Source organism: Capricornis sumatraensis, chromosome X, assembly GCF_032405125.1.
Source record: "Capricornis sumatraensis isolate serow.1 chromosome X, serow.2, whole genome shotgun sequence".
NCBI classification, from domain to species: Eukaryota; Metazoa; Chordata; class Mammalia; order Artiodactyla; family Bovidae; genus Capricornis; species Capricornis sumatraensis.
The window spans coordinates 65,394,588-65,412,194 of NC_091092.1; the positions used below are offsets into that span (position 1 = coordinate 65,394,588).

Here is a 17,607-nt window from a genome sequence, read left to right on the forward strand (position 1 = left end):
GCAAATATGCAGTTGTTGTTACTGTTTAGTCACTAAGTTGTGTCCAACTCTTTGCAGCCCTATGGACTGCAACACGGGTTTCCTGGGTGGCTCAGTAGTAAAGAATCTGCCCGAAATGCAGAAGTCGCAGGAGACGCAGGTTCAATCCCTGGATTGGGAAAATCCTCTGGAGGAAGGCATGACACCCCACTCCAGTATTCTTGCCTACAGAATTCCATGGATAGAGGAGACTGGTGGGCTACAGTCCATAGGGATGCAAAGAGTCGGACACAACTGAAGCAATTTATCACACATGCGTGGCCTGCAGCATTCAGGCTCCTCTTTTTTCACTATCTTCTGGAATTTTCTCAAAATCATGTTTATTGCATCAGTGATACTATCTAACCATCTCATCCTCTGCCACCCCCACCTCTTTTGCCTTCAATATTTCCCAGCATCAGGAACATTTTCAATGAATCAGCTCTTTCTACAGGATGGCCAAAGAACTGGAGCCTCGCCTCAGCATCAGTTATTTCAATGAATATTCAGGGTTGACTTCCTTTAAGATTGACTGGTTTGATATCCCTGTGACGAATTTCTCCAGTACCACCATTTGGAAACATTAATTTTTTGGTGCTTACATTACTTTATGGTCCAACTCTCACATCCATATATGACTACTAAATAAAAAAACCATAGCTTTGACTATATAGCTCTTTGTTGGTAAGGTGATGTCTTTTCTTTTTAATATGTTTTCTAAGTTTATCACAGTTTTCCTACCAAGGAGCAAGTGTCTTTTTATTTCATGGCTCCAGTGATTTTGGAGCCCAAGAAAGGAATATCAGTCACTGCTTCCACTTTTTTACCTTCTGTTTGTGATGAACTGATGAGACCACATGCCAGGATCTTAGTTTTTTTAAAGTTGAGTTTCAAGCCAGCTTTTTCACCCTCTTCTTTCATGCTCTTCAAGAGGCTCTTTAGTTACTCTTTACTTTTTTCCATTAGAGTGGTATCATCTGCATATCTGAGGCGGTCTATATTCCTACTGGAAATCTTGATCCCAGCTTGTGATTCATTCAGACTGGCATTTCGGATGAGGTACTCTGCATATAAGCTACATAAGAAGGGAGACGATACACAGCCTATTGTATTCCTTTCTCAGTTTTGAACCAGTCAGTTGTTCTATGTCTTGTTCTGTTGCTTTTTGACCCACATATAGGTTACTCAGGAGACAGGTAAGATGGTCTGGTATTCCCATCTCTTTAAGAATTTTCCAGTTTGCTGTGATCCCCAAAGTCAAAGGCTTTAGCATAGTCAATGAAGCAGAAATCAATGTATTTTTCTGGAACTGCCCTGTTTTCTCCATGAACCAACAAATGTTGGCAATTTGATCTCTGGTTCCTCTGTCTCTTCCTCTGACCCAACTTGGACATCTGAAAGTTATTAGTTTATGTAATGCTGAAGCCTAACATGAAGGATTTTGAGCATAACCTTGCTAGCATATGAAATGAGCACAATTGTACGGTAGTTTGAACATTCTTTGGCATTGCCTTTTGGGGGGATTGGAATGTAATCTGAACTTTTCCAGTCCTGTAGCTACTGCTGAGTTTTCTAATTTGCTGACATATTGACTGGAGTGCTTTAACAGCATAATCTGTTAGGATTTTAAATAGCTCAGCTGAATTCCATCACCACTACTAGCTTTGTAGTAATGCTTCTTAAGGTCCACTTGAGTTCACATGACAGGATGTCTGGCTCCAGTTGAGTGACCACACACCATCATGGTTATCCAGCTAATTAAGACCTTTCTGTATAGTTCTTTTGCATATTCTTGCCACCTTTCCTTAATCTTTTCTGTTTTTGTTAGGTCTTTACTGTTTTTGTCCTTTTTCATGCCCATGCTTGTATGAAGTGTTCCCTTGATGTCTCAAATTTTCTTGAAGAGATATCTAGTCATTCCTTTTCTTGTTTCCCTCTATTTCTTTGTATTGTTCATTTAAGAAGGCCTTCTTATTTACCTTATTAATCTCTGTAACTATGAATTCATTTGGGTATATCTTTCCCTTTCTCCCTTTCCTTTTGCCTTGCTTCATTCCTCACCTATTAGTAAAGTCTCCTCAGATGACCACTTTGCTTTTTTGCATATCTTTTACCTTGTGATGGTTTTGGTCACTGCCTCCTGCAAAATGTTACAAACTGCTGTCCATAGTTCTTCAGGCACTCTGTCTATCAGATCTTATCCCTTGATTCTATTCATCACCTCTACTTATAAGGGATTTTATTTAGGTAATATCTGAATGGCCTACTGCTTTTCTATATTTTCTTCAACTTAGGCTTACATTTTGCATTTAGGATCTCATGATCTGAACCAGTCAGCTCCAAGTCTTTTTTTTTTTTTTTTTGCTGACTGTATATAGCTTCTCCATCTTTGCAAAGAACATTGTTTATCTGATCTCAATATTGACCATCTGGTGATTTCCATGTGTAGAGTCATCTCTTGTTGGAAGAGGGTGTTCACTATGACCAGTGATTTCTCTTCACAAAACTCTATTAGACCTTGCTGCTGCTATTGCTAAGTCACTTCAGTCGTGTCCGACTCTGTGCAACCCCAGAGATGGCAGCCCACCAGGTCCCCCGTCCCTGGGATTCTCCAGGCAAGAACACTAGAGTGGGTTGCCATTTCCTTCTCCAGTGCATGACAGTGAAAAGTGAAAGTGAAGTCATTCAGTCATGTCCGACTCTTAGCTACCTCAGGGACTGCAGCCCGCCAGGCCCTTCTGTCCATGGGATTTTCCAGGCAAGAGTACTGGAGTGGGGTGCCATTGCCTTCTCTGCTATTAGACCTTGCCCTGCTTAATTTTGTTCTCCAAGGCCAAACTTGCCTGTTATTTCAGGTATCTCTTGACTCCCTACTTTTGCATTCCAATCCCCTATGTTGAAAAGGACATCTTTTTGGTTGTTAGTTCTAGAAGGTCTTATAGGTCTTCATAGACCCAAACAACTTCAGTTTCTTCTGCATCAGTTGTTGGGGCATAGACTCAGATGACTGTGACATTGAATGATTTTTCTTGGAAATGATTCAAGATTATTCTACAGTTTTTGAGACTGCACCCTAGTACTGCATTTCAGATTAATTTGTTGATTTCCTCCCAAAGTGGCTACATGGATACAAAAGATTCATATATATGCTGTGTATAAGAGATTTACTTCAGATCTACAAACACACACACTGAATTTAAGGGAATAGAAAATGTTATCACAGCAAATGGGAATTAAAGCCAAGATAGCATTACTTATATGAATCAAAATAGACTTTAAAGTCAATATTGTAATGAGAAACAAGATGGACATTACATAATGATCAAGGCACTGATGATACAACTTTTAAGTATATCTGTAACCAGCAAAGGAACATGTAAACACATAAAGCAACTATTAACAGACATAATGTGAGAAACTGAAAGTACAGTAAAAGTAGGAGCCTTTAATACCCCTATTTCATCAATAGACACATCCAGAAAGTAAACCAATAAGGAAACACTGGTCTTAAAGATAGGAACACTTGTCTTAAAAGACACATTAGACCAGATGGACTTAACAAATATATATAGACTATTCTACCCAAAAGTACACATTTTTTTTTCACATACACATGGAGTATTCTCCAAGTCAGATTATGTGTTAGTCCACAAAATGTCTCATTAAATTCAAAAACTCTGAAAATACATCAAGTATCTTTTCTGGCCACAATACTACAAAACTAGAAATCATCTTCAAGGAAAAAAGACTACAAAAAAACACAAACATGAAGAGGTTACACAATATGCTACTAAACAACCATTACTGAAGGAATTAAAGAAAAAAAATTTAAATACCTGGAGACAAATAGAAATGATAACACAACAATATAAAAAGCATGGACAAAAGCAGAAGCAGGTAAAAGCAGTTCATAAAGGAACTATATAACAAACCAGCCTAACTCAAGAAACATGAAACATATGAAACATCCCAAATTTACACCTAAAGTAACAAGAAAAGAAGAACAAACAAAACTCCATTATTCTTGCCTGGAAAATCCCATGAATGGAGGAAGGAGCCTGGTAGGCTACAGTCCATGGGGTCGCTAAGAGTCAGACACAACTGAGCGACTTCACTTTCAATTTTCACTTTCATGCATTGGAGAAGGAAATGACAACCCACTCCAGTGTTCTTGCCTGGAGAATCCCAGGGACGGGGGAGCCTGGTGGGCTGCCGTCTATGGGGATGCACAGGGTTGGACACGACTCAAGCGACTTAGCAGCAGCAGCAGCTTTCATTCCTATACACTAAGAATGAATGATCAGAAAGAGAAATCAAGGAAACAATCCCACTTACTGTTACATCAAAAAAGAATAAAAGAAATAAGAATAAATCTACATAAGGAGGCAAAAGATCTGTAGCTGGAAAACTGTAAGATGCTAATGAAAGAAATTAAAGATGACACTAAAATCTCTGGAGAGGTATACCATGTTTTTGGATTGGAAGGATAGATATTTTCAAAATGACTATACTACCCAAAGCAATGTACAGATTCAATGCAATCTCTATTAAATTACCAATAGCATTTTTCACAGAATTAGAACAAAATAATTGTACAATTTTTATGGAAATACAAAAGACCCTAAATAGCTAAAGCTAACTTTAGAAAGAAAAAAGGAGCTAGAGGATTCAGGTCCCCTGACTTCAGACTATACCACAAAGTTACAGTAATCAAGATAATATGTTACTGGCACAAAAACAGAAATATAGATCAATGGAACAGGATAGAAATTCCAGAGGTAAACACATGCACCTATGGTCAACTAATATATGGCAAAGGAAGCAAGAATATACAATGAAGAAAAGACAGTCTCTTTAATAAGTGATGCTGGCAAAAAAGGACAGCTACATGTAAAAGAATGAAGCTAGAACATTGTCTAAAACCATAAACAAAAGTAAACTCAAAATGGATTAAAGACTTAAATGTGAGAGCAGGTACTATAAAACTCATAGAGGAAAAAACAGGCAGAACATTCTGACAAAAATCACAGCAAGATCTTTCTTGATCCACCTCCTAGAGTAATGAAAATAAAAACAAAAATAAACAAAACACATGTACACCCGTGGCAGATTCATGTCAATGTATGGCAAAACCAATACAGTATTGTAAAGTAAAAATTTAAAAAATAATTAAAAAACAAAAACATAACATAAAGAAGGTTTACCACTTATCCTTCTCAAATTATTCCAAAAGATTGTTGAGGCAGGAATGCTTAAAATCTCATTCTATGAGACCAGCATTACAGTGATGCCAAAATCTGACAAAGATATTACACAAAAAAGGAAATTACAGGCCGATACCACTCATGAACATATATGCAAATATCCTCAACAAAATACTAGCAAACCAAATTCAACAGCACAAGAGGATCACATACTCTGCTCAAGTGGGATTTATCCCAGGGATACAAGGATGGGCCAATATCTGCAAATCACTCAATAACATACACTATATTAACAAACTGAAAAATAAAAATCATATAATCATCTCAATCGATGCAGAAAAAGCTTTTGATACAATTCAACATCCAAATAACAAGGTCCTATTGTATAGTTCAAGGAACTATATTCAATATCCTATGATTAATCATAATGGAAAAGAACATGAAAAGGAATGTGTGATATATATGCATGTATAACCAAATAATTTTTATAAACCGTAGAAACACACAAAACATTGTAAAACCACTGCATTTCAATAAAATAATTTTTATAAAATTCAATATCCATTTATGATAAGAATTATAGAAAGTGAGTGTAGAGGAAACAATTTGATATAATAAAAGCCTTATATGACAAGCTCACAGCTTGTCAACTGTGTCAACATCATACTCCACTGTGAAAAGCTGAAAATATTTCCTCTAAAATCAGGAACAAGACAAGGATGCCCACTCCCACCACTTTTATTCAACATAGTATTGGAAGTCTTAGCCACAGCAACCAGAAAAATAAAATAGAAGGAATCCAAATCGAAAAGGAAGAAATAAAATTGTCATTGTTACTATGCATACAACATGATACTATACATACATAGAAAATCCTAAAGACCCTAAAGGCATGATACTATACACAGAAAATCCTAAAGACACCAGAATAGTACTGGAATTCATCAAAGATTCAGTAAATTTGCAGGATATAAAATTAATATATATACTTCTGTTGCATTTTTAGGCACTAAAAGTGAACTATCAGAAAGAGAAATTAAGAAAACAATCCCATTTACAATCACTTCAAAAAGAGTAAAATTCTATGGAATAAATCTAAGAAGGAAAAGACCTGTTCACTGAAAACTATAAGACACTGATGAACAAAACTGAAGATCACATACACACACACACACACACACACACACACACACACACAAGAGGAAAGATATATCATGTTCATGGACTGGAAGAATTAACATTGTTAAAATGACCATACTACCCAAGACAATCTACAGATTCAATGTAATCTCTATCAAAATACCAATGGCATTTTCATAGAAGTAGAAAAAATAATTCTACAACTTGAATTAGAATACAAATTCTAAAATTTGTGTAGAAGCACAAATGACCCCAAAGAGCTAACACAATAGTGAGGAAAAAATAAAAAAACTAGAGATATTCACATTCCTGATTTCAAACTATACCATGAAACTGTAGGGAAATCTAAACTGCATACAATTCCACATCAAAAGAGCAAACAACCCAATTAAATCTGTGTAGACATTTTTTCCAAAAGAAGACATACAGATTGCCAATAGGCATGTGAAAAGATGCTCAACATCACTAATCAAATCAAACCCAAAATGAAGTGCTCACTTCGGCAGCACATATACTAAACTTTGAATAATACAGAGAAGATTAGCATGGCCCCTGCCAAAGGATGACACGCAAATTCATGAAACATTCCATATTTTTACAATACTGTAAAGTAATTATCCTCCAATTAAAATAAATTTAATTTTAAAAAACCACAATGAAGTATCAGCTCACAGCTCTCAGGATGGCTATTTCAAAAAAGGCAACAAATAACAAGCATTGGCAAGGATGTGGAGAAAGTAAACCCCTGTGCACTGTTGGTGGGAATTAATTGATATGGCCATTATGGAAAAATTATGACATTTCCTCAAAAAATTAAAAATAGAACCACCATAAGATCCAATAATTCCACTCCTGGATATTTATCCAAACAAAACAAAAGCACTAATTTGAATATATATTTACACACCTATGCTCACTGCAGCATTATTTACAATAGCAAAGATATGGAAACAACCTAACTTCCTATCAATACATGAATGATTAATGAAGAAGTGTTATACATATAAAATAGAATACTACTCAGCCATAGAAAAGCATAAAAACCTGCCATTGGGACAACATGGATGGACCTTGAAAATTGTTCTTTTTAAAACTTAAGGTTTAACATACATACACAGAGACAGGCTTCTTCAATGGCTCAGTGGTAAAGAATCCACCTGCTAATGCAGGAGACACAGGTTCAATCCCTGGGTCAGAAAGATCCCATGGAGAAGGAAATGGCAACCCACTCCAGTATTATTGCATGGGACATTCCATGAAGAGAGGAACCCAGCAGGCCACAGTCCATGGGGTTGCACAAAGAACTGGACAGGACTTAGCGACTAACCAAAAACAACAATATACATTGACATACCTTAAAGATGTGAGAGTGGTTTATGAAGCACTATACATTTTTATCATCATCATCACCATAATCCTGCAAGGTTTCCTTAAATTCCAAGTTTTCCCTTCCACCTACATTGAAAATAAGCAATGGGTTTTTCTCTATGAGTCTTCAAGGCAGTACAAAAATTGGTAGGAGTCAAAAAAAGTGGGTGGGGATACTTTTTAGGTTAGGATATTTATACAGAGGAAAATAGCACTGAAAGATATCAAAATAAAAATATTTCAAAACCCACATTTAGCTAAAATAATGGATGGAGTTCCTGTTATTAAACTGATAAAATTAACCTTTTTGGTTAGTAGAGAAACAGTAATTGTATGTAGTCTAAACTAACAATTAGAAAATAATAGTCATTCAACTCTGGCTCCTATCAAGACAATGATTCTTCCTGGGCACATGAGAAATAAAGATAATAGTTACTACCATTTCTGACATAAAAGCAATCTCCATTTGTGTCACATAAAGAATGCTTTACAATATTAATCATTAAAAAAGTCAAAGATAGTCATAGGAAAAAAAAATATTTTATTCAACCATTAAAAAGGTTGGTTTGTTTCTTTCTAGATAGATTTCTCCTGTGTTACACTCACAGAAGAAAGGCTTAGGACCACTCTGTCCTACTTATGACCACTTCTTAGCGATCAAACTAACTGAGTAATTATACAAAACATGTCTTGTAAAGGGAAGGTGATTCCAATCATGCTATCAGGCTAACTGACATTATATCATGTCATAAAATTGACATATCACTATGAAGATTTGGCAGGATTCTACCTATAGCTCTGTCAACCCTGAGTTGATTTTTGAAGCTACGATTACTGGATTGGATATTCATAGGCTCAGTTTCCCAGGAACATAGATGGCAGCTGAAATTCCTAAAAATATTTTACCAAAATAGAAAAAAGAAAACAGCTGAATAATCTTCTACTTTTAAAGAAACGAACACTATAGAAATTTCATTTGAAGCACTTTATTACTTCCTTGTAAGATGTCAGTTTAAATCTCTCTCAGGCCAAATTCCACATCTGTCTGTCTGAACCAGTTTATAAGCCAAGGAAAGGGGAGAAGTCATCTTTTGGGAAGTTCAAAGACACATATGACAAATCCATCCTTTGAGTATGATTCAGGGATATTAGCACTTTTGCAGTTTTGCCGAGAAAGATCGGGATAAAAATCCTTCCTTTTCCCCTCTATAACACAAAACATTAAAAAAAAAAAAAAACTAGGTAATAAGATTATTATATATTAATGACCTAACAAGGAATTAAGATTGTTTCTATTGTACAGATTGTACAATAGAAATAGAGACAGAAACATGAGATGAGAATATCAGCAGTGCAATATATGAAGGCAAAATACAATTAAATTTCATCATTTTGTAATTACTCAGTTAAAGGTTGGATGAAATTTGAGAAAACTCTGACTCACAAAATAAATTTTAATACATTGTAATGTTTTTTTCATATTGTCTGGTGCAGAATGGTTGTTCAAGAAACATTATATGTTAAATGAAAACCATAAATCCGTATGTATCTTTATCTAAAGATAGATATTAATCAATAGATAGATATTAAAAGATACTATATCTCTGGGTCTATGTTACATAGATAGTCTTGAAATGAATACCAGACAACATTGTCAAGAATACCTTCCAAGGATCCTATCTCAGTGAAAAAAGTATTATCATCAATAATTAGTAAGTTGATTATTTTGTATAGAAATAAATTTTTTTAATTTAATTTTATTTTTTTTAATTTTAAAATCTTTAATTCTTACATGTGTTCCCAAACATGAACCCCCCTCCCACCTCCCTCCCCATAACATCTCTGTGGGTCATCCCGAGTGGCAATACTCATATCTGATAAAATAGACTTTAAAACAAAGGCTGTGAAAAGAGACAAAGAAGGCCACTACATAATGATCAAAGGATCAATCCAAGAAGAAGATATAACAATTATAAATATATATGCACCCAATATAGGAGCACCACAATATGTAAGACAAATGCTAACAAGTATGAAAGGGGAAATCAACAATAACACAATAATAGTGGGAGACTTTAATACCCCACTCACACCTATGGACAGATCAACTAAACAGAAAATTAACAAAGAAACGCAAACTTTAAATGATACATTAGATCAATTAGAACTAATTGATATCTATAGGACATTTCACCCCAAAACAATGAATTTCACCTTTTTCTCAAGTGCTCATGGAACCTTCTCCAGGGTAGATCACATCCTGGGCCATAAATCTAACCTTGATAAATTCAAAAAAATCGAAATCATTCCAAGCATCTTTTCTGACCATAATGCATTAAGATTAGATCTCAATTACAGGAGAAAAACTATTAAAAATTCCAACATATGGAGGTTGAACAACACACTTCTGAATAACCAACAAATCACAGAAGAAATCAAAAAAGAAATCAAAATATGCATAGAAACTAATGAAAATGAAAACACAACAACCCAAAACCTGTGGGACACTATAAAAGCAGTGCTAAGAGGAAAATTCATAGCAATACAGGCATACCTCAAGAAACAAGAAAAAAGTCAAATAAATAACCTAATTCTACAACTAAAGCAACTAGAAAAGGAAGAATTGGAGAACCCCAGAGTTAGTAGAAGGAAAGAAATCTTAAAAATTAGGGCAGAAATAAATGCTAAAGAAACAAAAGAGACCATAGCAAAAATCAACAAAGCCAAAAGCTGACTCTTTGAAAGGATAAATAAAATTGACAAACCACTAGCCAGACTCATCAAGAAGCAAAGAGAGAAAAATCAAATCAATAAAATTAGAAATGAAAATGGAGAGATCACAACAGACAACACAGAAATCCAAAGGATCATAAGAGACTACTATCAGCAGTTGTATGCCAATAAAATGGACAACGTGGAAGAAATGGACAAATTCTTAGAAAAGTACAATTTTCCAAAACTGAACCAGGAAGAAATAGAAAATCTTAACAGACCCATCACAAGCACGGAAATTGAAACTGTAATCAGAAATCTTCCAGCAAACAAAAGGCCAGGTCCAGACGGCTTCACAGCTGAATTCTACCAAAAATTTCGAGAAGAGCTAACACCTATCCTACTCAAACTCTTCCAGAAAATTGCAGAGGAAGGTAAACTTCCAAACTCATTCTATGAGGCCACCATCACCCTAATACCAAAACCTGACAAAGATGTCACAAAAAAAGAAAACTACAGACCAATATCACTGATGAACATAGATGCAAAAATCCTCAACAAAATTCTAGCAATCAGAATCGAACAACACATTAAAAAGATCATACACCATGACCAAGTGGGCTTTATCCCAGGGATGCAAGGATTCTTCAATATCCGCAAATCATTCAATGTAATTCACCACATTAACAAATTGAAAAATAAAAACCATATGATTATCTCAATAGATGCAGAGAAGGCCTTTGATGAAATTCAACATCCATTTATGATAAAAACTCTCCAGAAAGCAGGAATAGAAGGAACATACCTCAACATAATAAAAGCTATATATGACAAACCCATAGCAAACATTATCCTCAATGGTGAAAAATTGAAAGCATTTCCCCTAAAGTCAGGAACAAGACAAGGTGTCCACTTTCACCGCTATTATTCAACATAGTTCTGGAAGTTTTGGCCACAGCAATCAGAGCAGAAAAAGAAATAAAAGGAATCCAAATTGGAAAAGAAGAAGTAAAACTCTCACTGTTTGCTGATGACATGATCCTCTACATGGAAAACCCTAAAGACTACACCAGAAAATTACTAGAGCTCATCAATGAATATAGTAAAGTTGCAGGATATAAAATCAACACTCAGAAATCCCTTGCATTCCTATACACTAATAATGAGAAAGTAGAAAAAGAAATTAAGGAAACAATTCCATTCACCATTGCAACAAAAAGAATAAAATACTTAGGAATATATCTACCCAAAGAAACTAAAGACCTATATATAGAAAACTATAAAACACTGATGAAAGAAATCAAAGAGGACACTAATAGATGGAGAAATATACCATGTTCATGGACCGGAAGAATCAATATAGTGAAAATGAGTATACTACCCAAAGCAATTTACAAATTCAATGCAATCCCTATCAAGCTACCAGCCATATTTTTCACAGAACTAGAACAAATAATTTCAAGATTTGTATGGAAATACAAAAAACCTCGAATAGCCAAAGCAATCTTGAGAAAGAAGAATGGAACTGGAGGAATCAACTTGCCTGACTTCAGGCTCTACTACAAAGCCACAGTCATCAAAACAGTATGGTACTGGCACAAAGACAGACATATAAATCAATGGAACAAAATAGAACGCCCAGAGATAAATCCACACACATATGGACACCTTATCTTTGACAAAGGAGGCAAGAATATACAATGGTGTAAAGACAATCTCTTTAACAAGTGGTGCTGGGAAAACTGGTCAACCACTTGTAAAAGAATCAAACTAGATCACTTTCTAACACCGCACACAAAAATCAACTCAAAATGGATTAAAGATCTAAATGTAAGACCAGAAACTATAAAACTCCTAGAGGAGAACATAGGCAAAACACTCTCAGACATAAATCACAGCAGGATCCTCTATGATCCACCTCCCAGAATTCTGGAAATAAAAGCAAAAATAAACAAATGAGAAATAAATTATTTAAAGTAATTGTTAGATACTTAGGTACATTTAAATTTCCCAAGTATTTTAATATGGAATATGGAATGCAGAATGTGCTCAGTTGTGTCTGACTCCTTGCAACCCCATGGACTGTAGCCCACCAGGCTCCTCTGTCCATGGAATTTTCCAGGCAAGAATACTGGAGCAGGTTGCTATTTTCCTACCCCAGGGGATCTTCCTGATCCAGGAATAGAGCCTGCATTTCTTATGTCTCCTGCATTAGCAGGTGGATCCTTTATCACTGGAGTCACCCAGAGAGCCAAGTATTTTAGTAACTCAATACCAATATATACACACACATTTTTATTTATACTTTTAATTGGCTAAATAAGATACATTTAATATCAGAGACTTTAGCATAGCGACTTTGAATTATCTCAAAATTTTAATTAGTGGGGTTGAATGAACTGGTTTCTATCATATAGGGGAAATATGACCAACAGGAAAATAAACACATTTGAAATGAAAATAAAACAAATCAAAAAGGAATAAAGTCATATAAAATAGAAATTTTAAAAATTACCCATATGCTAAGCAGATAAAAACAAATGGCATTATTCAATATTATTCTACATTGTTAAGAATTTACATGTCAAGGTATATGAATAGAGAACTCTTCTTAAATCTAAGAATGATGACTTAACCATTTCTAAATCTTTTCACTTGCATGTTTTTGCTTGCAACTGTTGGCGGGGATTTAAAAGCAAAATAATACAAAAAAAAAAAAAAAAAGCCAGGAGAGAGGGTTGTATGTGACAATAAAATGACAACATGAAGATAAAAAAAAGCAAAATAATATACAAAAAACATCACTATATTTAAAAAGGAACATTGTGATAATTGCTTTTTGTTACCCTCAGACCCCATTTTCAAATTACAAATGCAAAGAAACAATATAAACAAATGGAAAACAAGTTTCATTTACTTAGGCAAATTCAGCACTATTCAAACTACGTTCTCCAGACATATGACATTGAAACAGAAGGTAGCAGCACACTCACCAATAATTATTCAGTTTTATGTAAAATATCATCTCATTCTTTACATATAATATTGAGACTTAAGACCTGAAATTTTATTGGAAATCATTTTGATAATCATTTGAGAAAAAAGATAATTCTCAACCCATAACATACCATATTACTATCAATTGAATTCTTCAAAAGTATATTTAAATAAATTAATGAAAATTAAGCTTTCAATGAATACTAAGTATAATACTGAATATGAAACTTGCTGATAGCTAAATTGAGAATTGATTTTATCTCAACTATCTTTGCTAATGAAGGAGTTAAATGGTGTATCTAATGTAAAATAACGTATAATCCCAGAATTATCTCTACTTGGTTCACAGAGCATTTTTTTTTCTTATATGTCTATAGTTGAGTAGGATATCCTTAAGCATGTAAAATAAGTTAATGTATTCTAAGAAAAGAAATTACTACAGAGCTGTGCAGACTCCTCTTCCTCCCTCTATTAAATTATTTTCTGTCTGCCATTTAGACAGAAGTATTCATGCCTTTTCCTACTCAATCCCTTATCTATCTCTATCATCTCTTTCTAGGTACAAGCAAAGGGTTTTGAATTGAGGAGTCTTTTTTTCCCCCAATGTTTCTCAATATGGTAAATTCAAGTTGTAGGAAGGAAGGCCAAGATTTTAACCCAAGGAAGGAGCCTCCATTATCTTGGAGAAGTTGAAGCATACATGCCAAGTAAATTAGAAGCAGATGAATATTTCAAAATGGATTTTAATATGTACTATAAGACATCATGATAAGGAGAGAAAAGTATTGGCCCTGGACTTTAAAAGACCTGAGTTTGAAACCCAGTTCTGTCACTCAATTGCTTTATAATCTTAAGCAATTATTGTAAATACACTGAGCCATGTATTATTTACTTGAAAAATGAAGACAATATTCATAAACCTACTGTGAAGATTAAATGAAGTACATATAAAGCACCCATGTCTGGTACATAATAGAAACTTAATATATATTACAGGTTTTTCTCAACAGATAAGGTACCAAAGTTTACTTGAGTAAATTAGCTTCAAGGCAATTATAAAATCCTTTCTTTTATTTCATCTACACAGGACACATCTTTGATCAGGACATAGATCTGATTATTTATATGGTAATGATTTTAGGCTCTGTCAATGTGTTTTAAAAAGCAGAGACATTACTTTGTAAACAAAGGTCCATTAGTAAAAGTTATGGTTTTTCCAATAGTCATATATGGATGTGAAAGTTGGACTATAAAGAAAGCTGAGCACTGAAGAATTGATGCTTTTAAATTGTGGTGTTGGAAGATTCTTCAGAGTCCCTTGGACTGCAAGGAGATCAAACCAATCAATCTTCAAGGAAATCAGTTCTGAATATTCATTGGAAGGAATGATTCTGAAGCTGAAACTCCAATACTTTGGCCACCTGATGCGAAGAACTGACTCATTGGAAAAGACCCTGATGCCAGGCAAGATTCAAGGTGGGAGGAGAAGGGGACAACAGAGGATGAGATGGTTGGATGGCATCACCGACTCGATGGACATGAGTTTGAGTAAGCTCTGGGAGTTGGTGATGGACAAGGAAGCCTGGCATGCTGCAGTCCATGGGGTCACAAAGAGTCAGACATGACTGAGTGACTGAACTAAACTGAACTGAATGTGTTTTAAGTTAAGAAATAGATTATCATTTATTGAGCATCCATGATAATATATTTCAGGGGATGATATGTTATCCCTTCTATATTCATTTATATGTGAAGGGCTGCTTTCTTCTTGTATCAGAATTTGTTTATAAATATTTAAAGTCTAAAAAATTATCTAATCCCCAAAGCCTCTTCCTAAATTCTCTATCTTAGCTAATGACATTATCATCCAACTGATAACATGAATCATCCTAGACTTCATCTTCTCACTCTTTATTTTGATCAAGTATCAACTGTGATTAATTCTAATTATGAAGCAACTCTGAATCTCTTTTTTACTCTATTGAATTTTCCTTAGTTCAGGTCCTCGGTATTTCTCCCTTCATTGCTACTTTCCTTCAACAGCAATTGTTTTTAGAGTATTTACTCATTTACTTATCAGTTGTCTTTTAACCTATAAGAGTTTTTTTTTTTTTAATTTGAACAAAATTCTATATGAAAAAGAACATGTAAAATTCTGAGACAGAAGTGGGAAACCTAGAAGTACTTCTGCAGTTCTGTGTAAGCCAGTAAGGAAAGTGCTTGAAAGACACAGGAAAACCACTGGCCCAGGGAAAATCCTAAACTGCTAAACATGATAGCTTCACAAACTTTTATCTTCCCCACTTTAACTGTATTGTCTGTAAGTCTCCCATTTTAAATCTCTCCTATGCTCTCTGCCACTTAATTGCCATTGCCCCTAGCATACTAGGCTTTTTCTCATCATTGTACATCTACGTTCTACATTCAGAGGATGCTTTCCCTCCTATTATCCATCTGCCAAACATTCAGCCTATAATACGTAGCTCAAATCTCTGTGAGCTTTACCCAACATAACAAATTGTTTTAGTTGCTACCATTCTGTGATATTATAGCACCTTATATATACTTGTATTGTAGTCTCCATCATACTTCAATGAAATTATTAGTTTACATGAACTTATGTGACAAGGACTGCTATTCATGTAATTTTGCACTACCTAGGACTTAACACCCAAAACATAGTAGGTGTTCTTTTTTAATTTTTTGTATCACTGAAGGTATAAAGATAATATCATCATTAAATACATTTTCTTTCATATAGTAGCCTTAATGATTTTCAAAGCTTCAGTTAGAGAAATAGCAAGCAAGTTTAAGTGTTTTGTGTGCTTTTTTTTTAGAAAACAAAAAAATGTTAAGTGCTAATTTCTAAGACTGGCATTTTTAAGGGAGTAGTGTTTATCACAGTGTTTGATGAAAAACAGTGAATCATTATTTAAGACAATGACTATTTGCACTTAGTGTGTTACCAGGGATGATACATATTATTTTTACATTTTGTCCTAGAATATTAACATAGAAAAGATACACAGATGCCCAGAACTTTTAAAAACAAAAAGAATATTATTGAGACATATCAATAAGCAGGTACAGTACATCCCATCAGAGACTTTGAGAAAATACTAGTTTGGCCAGTGGCACCCTCCCCCAATCTCTGCCCTCAATGTACAAAAACACACATACATACACACAATAAGGCCATGAAAGAGATTTCCTACAAGGAAGTGACAATTAATTTTTAAGTCATGTCCATTTGATTTGAGTCATTGGAGTAACAAAACTGTTTTCATGAATATTCAAAAATTCAATAATGTAACCTTTAATAGAGCTTTAAAAGCTCTGAAGGACAAGGCAGTTAGATCAATATTAGTTTATTTCAAATATTGGGCAGTATGAAGAGACAAGGCTGATCATTGGATGGATTTTATTACCTGTTGGAGTGATAAGTCCTGGTGATAAGAGTCCTGGGATTGAATGGGACAGAAGGCGAGCACTGTCTTGCAACACTCCCAAAGAACGCTTAGGAGGCCTGCCAGGCCTTGAACTGTTAGAGAAAAAGACAAAGATCAGGTTAAAATACACTCTTTGGAAACACCATCACTTGCTACATTCACCTAAACCTTGCTTAATTTTCAAAAATGATAAAATTTTATATTAAAGACTATTTTCATTTATTACTAAAAGACCAATACTTTTCTTTCTACTAAGCTTCCCCAGATATTATGGTTGTATGTGTGCTCAGTTGTGTCAAGACTCTCTGCAACCTCATGGACTGTAGCCCGCCAGGCTCCTCTGTCCATGGGATTTCCCAGGCAAGAATATTGGAGTGGGTTGCCATTTCTGATGCCAGGGAACTTTCTCGACCCAGGGATCAAACCCGCATTTCTAGTGTCTCCTGCATTGGCAGGCAGATTCTTCACAATATAATTATGGCAAGCTTTAAAACCATAAGAGATCAATTTCTAGCTTAGATCTATTTATACGCCAGCACTTTGCAATGTGGCTTACGTGTTGTGAGAAACCCAAAGTTACCTTCTGCTCTTAAAGCTACACTTCATCTCTGGTATAAATGCATGCAACTGAGACAGGGACTCACAGAATTAAGATGGTACAGAATGTGAAGTGATTAACTCTCTGCTCAGCATGCCAGAGGTAAGGGGTAGAAAGCTGG

The 17,607-nt window shown here is 34.8% G+C and overlaps 1 protein-coding gene and 1 non-coding gene across 2 annotated transcripts in view; one reads left to right on the plus strand and one right to left on the minus strand.

Moving 5' to 3' along the window:
- DACH2 (dachshund family transcription factor 2) overlaps positions 1 to 17,607 on the minus strand; it is a 986,384-nt gene that overhangs the window by 654,308 nt on the left and 314,469 nt on the right. The window contains exon 3 of the mRNA XM_068963180.1: positions 16,868 to 16,980. Coding sequence (XP_068819281.1) covers positions 16,868 to 16,980 — 113 coding nt within the window. The remainder of the gene's footprint in view (positions 1 to 16,867; positions 16,981 to 17,607) is intronic.
- LOC138072123 (U6 spliceosomal RNA) lies at positions 6,853 to 6,959 on the plus strand. Its single transcript, XR_011144270.1, has one exon. It is a non-coding gene; the product is annotated as a U6 spliceosomal RNA (small nuclear RNA).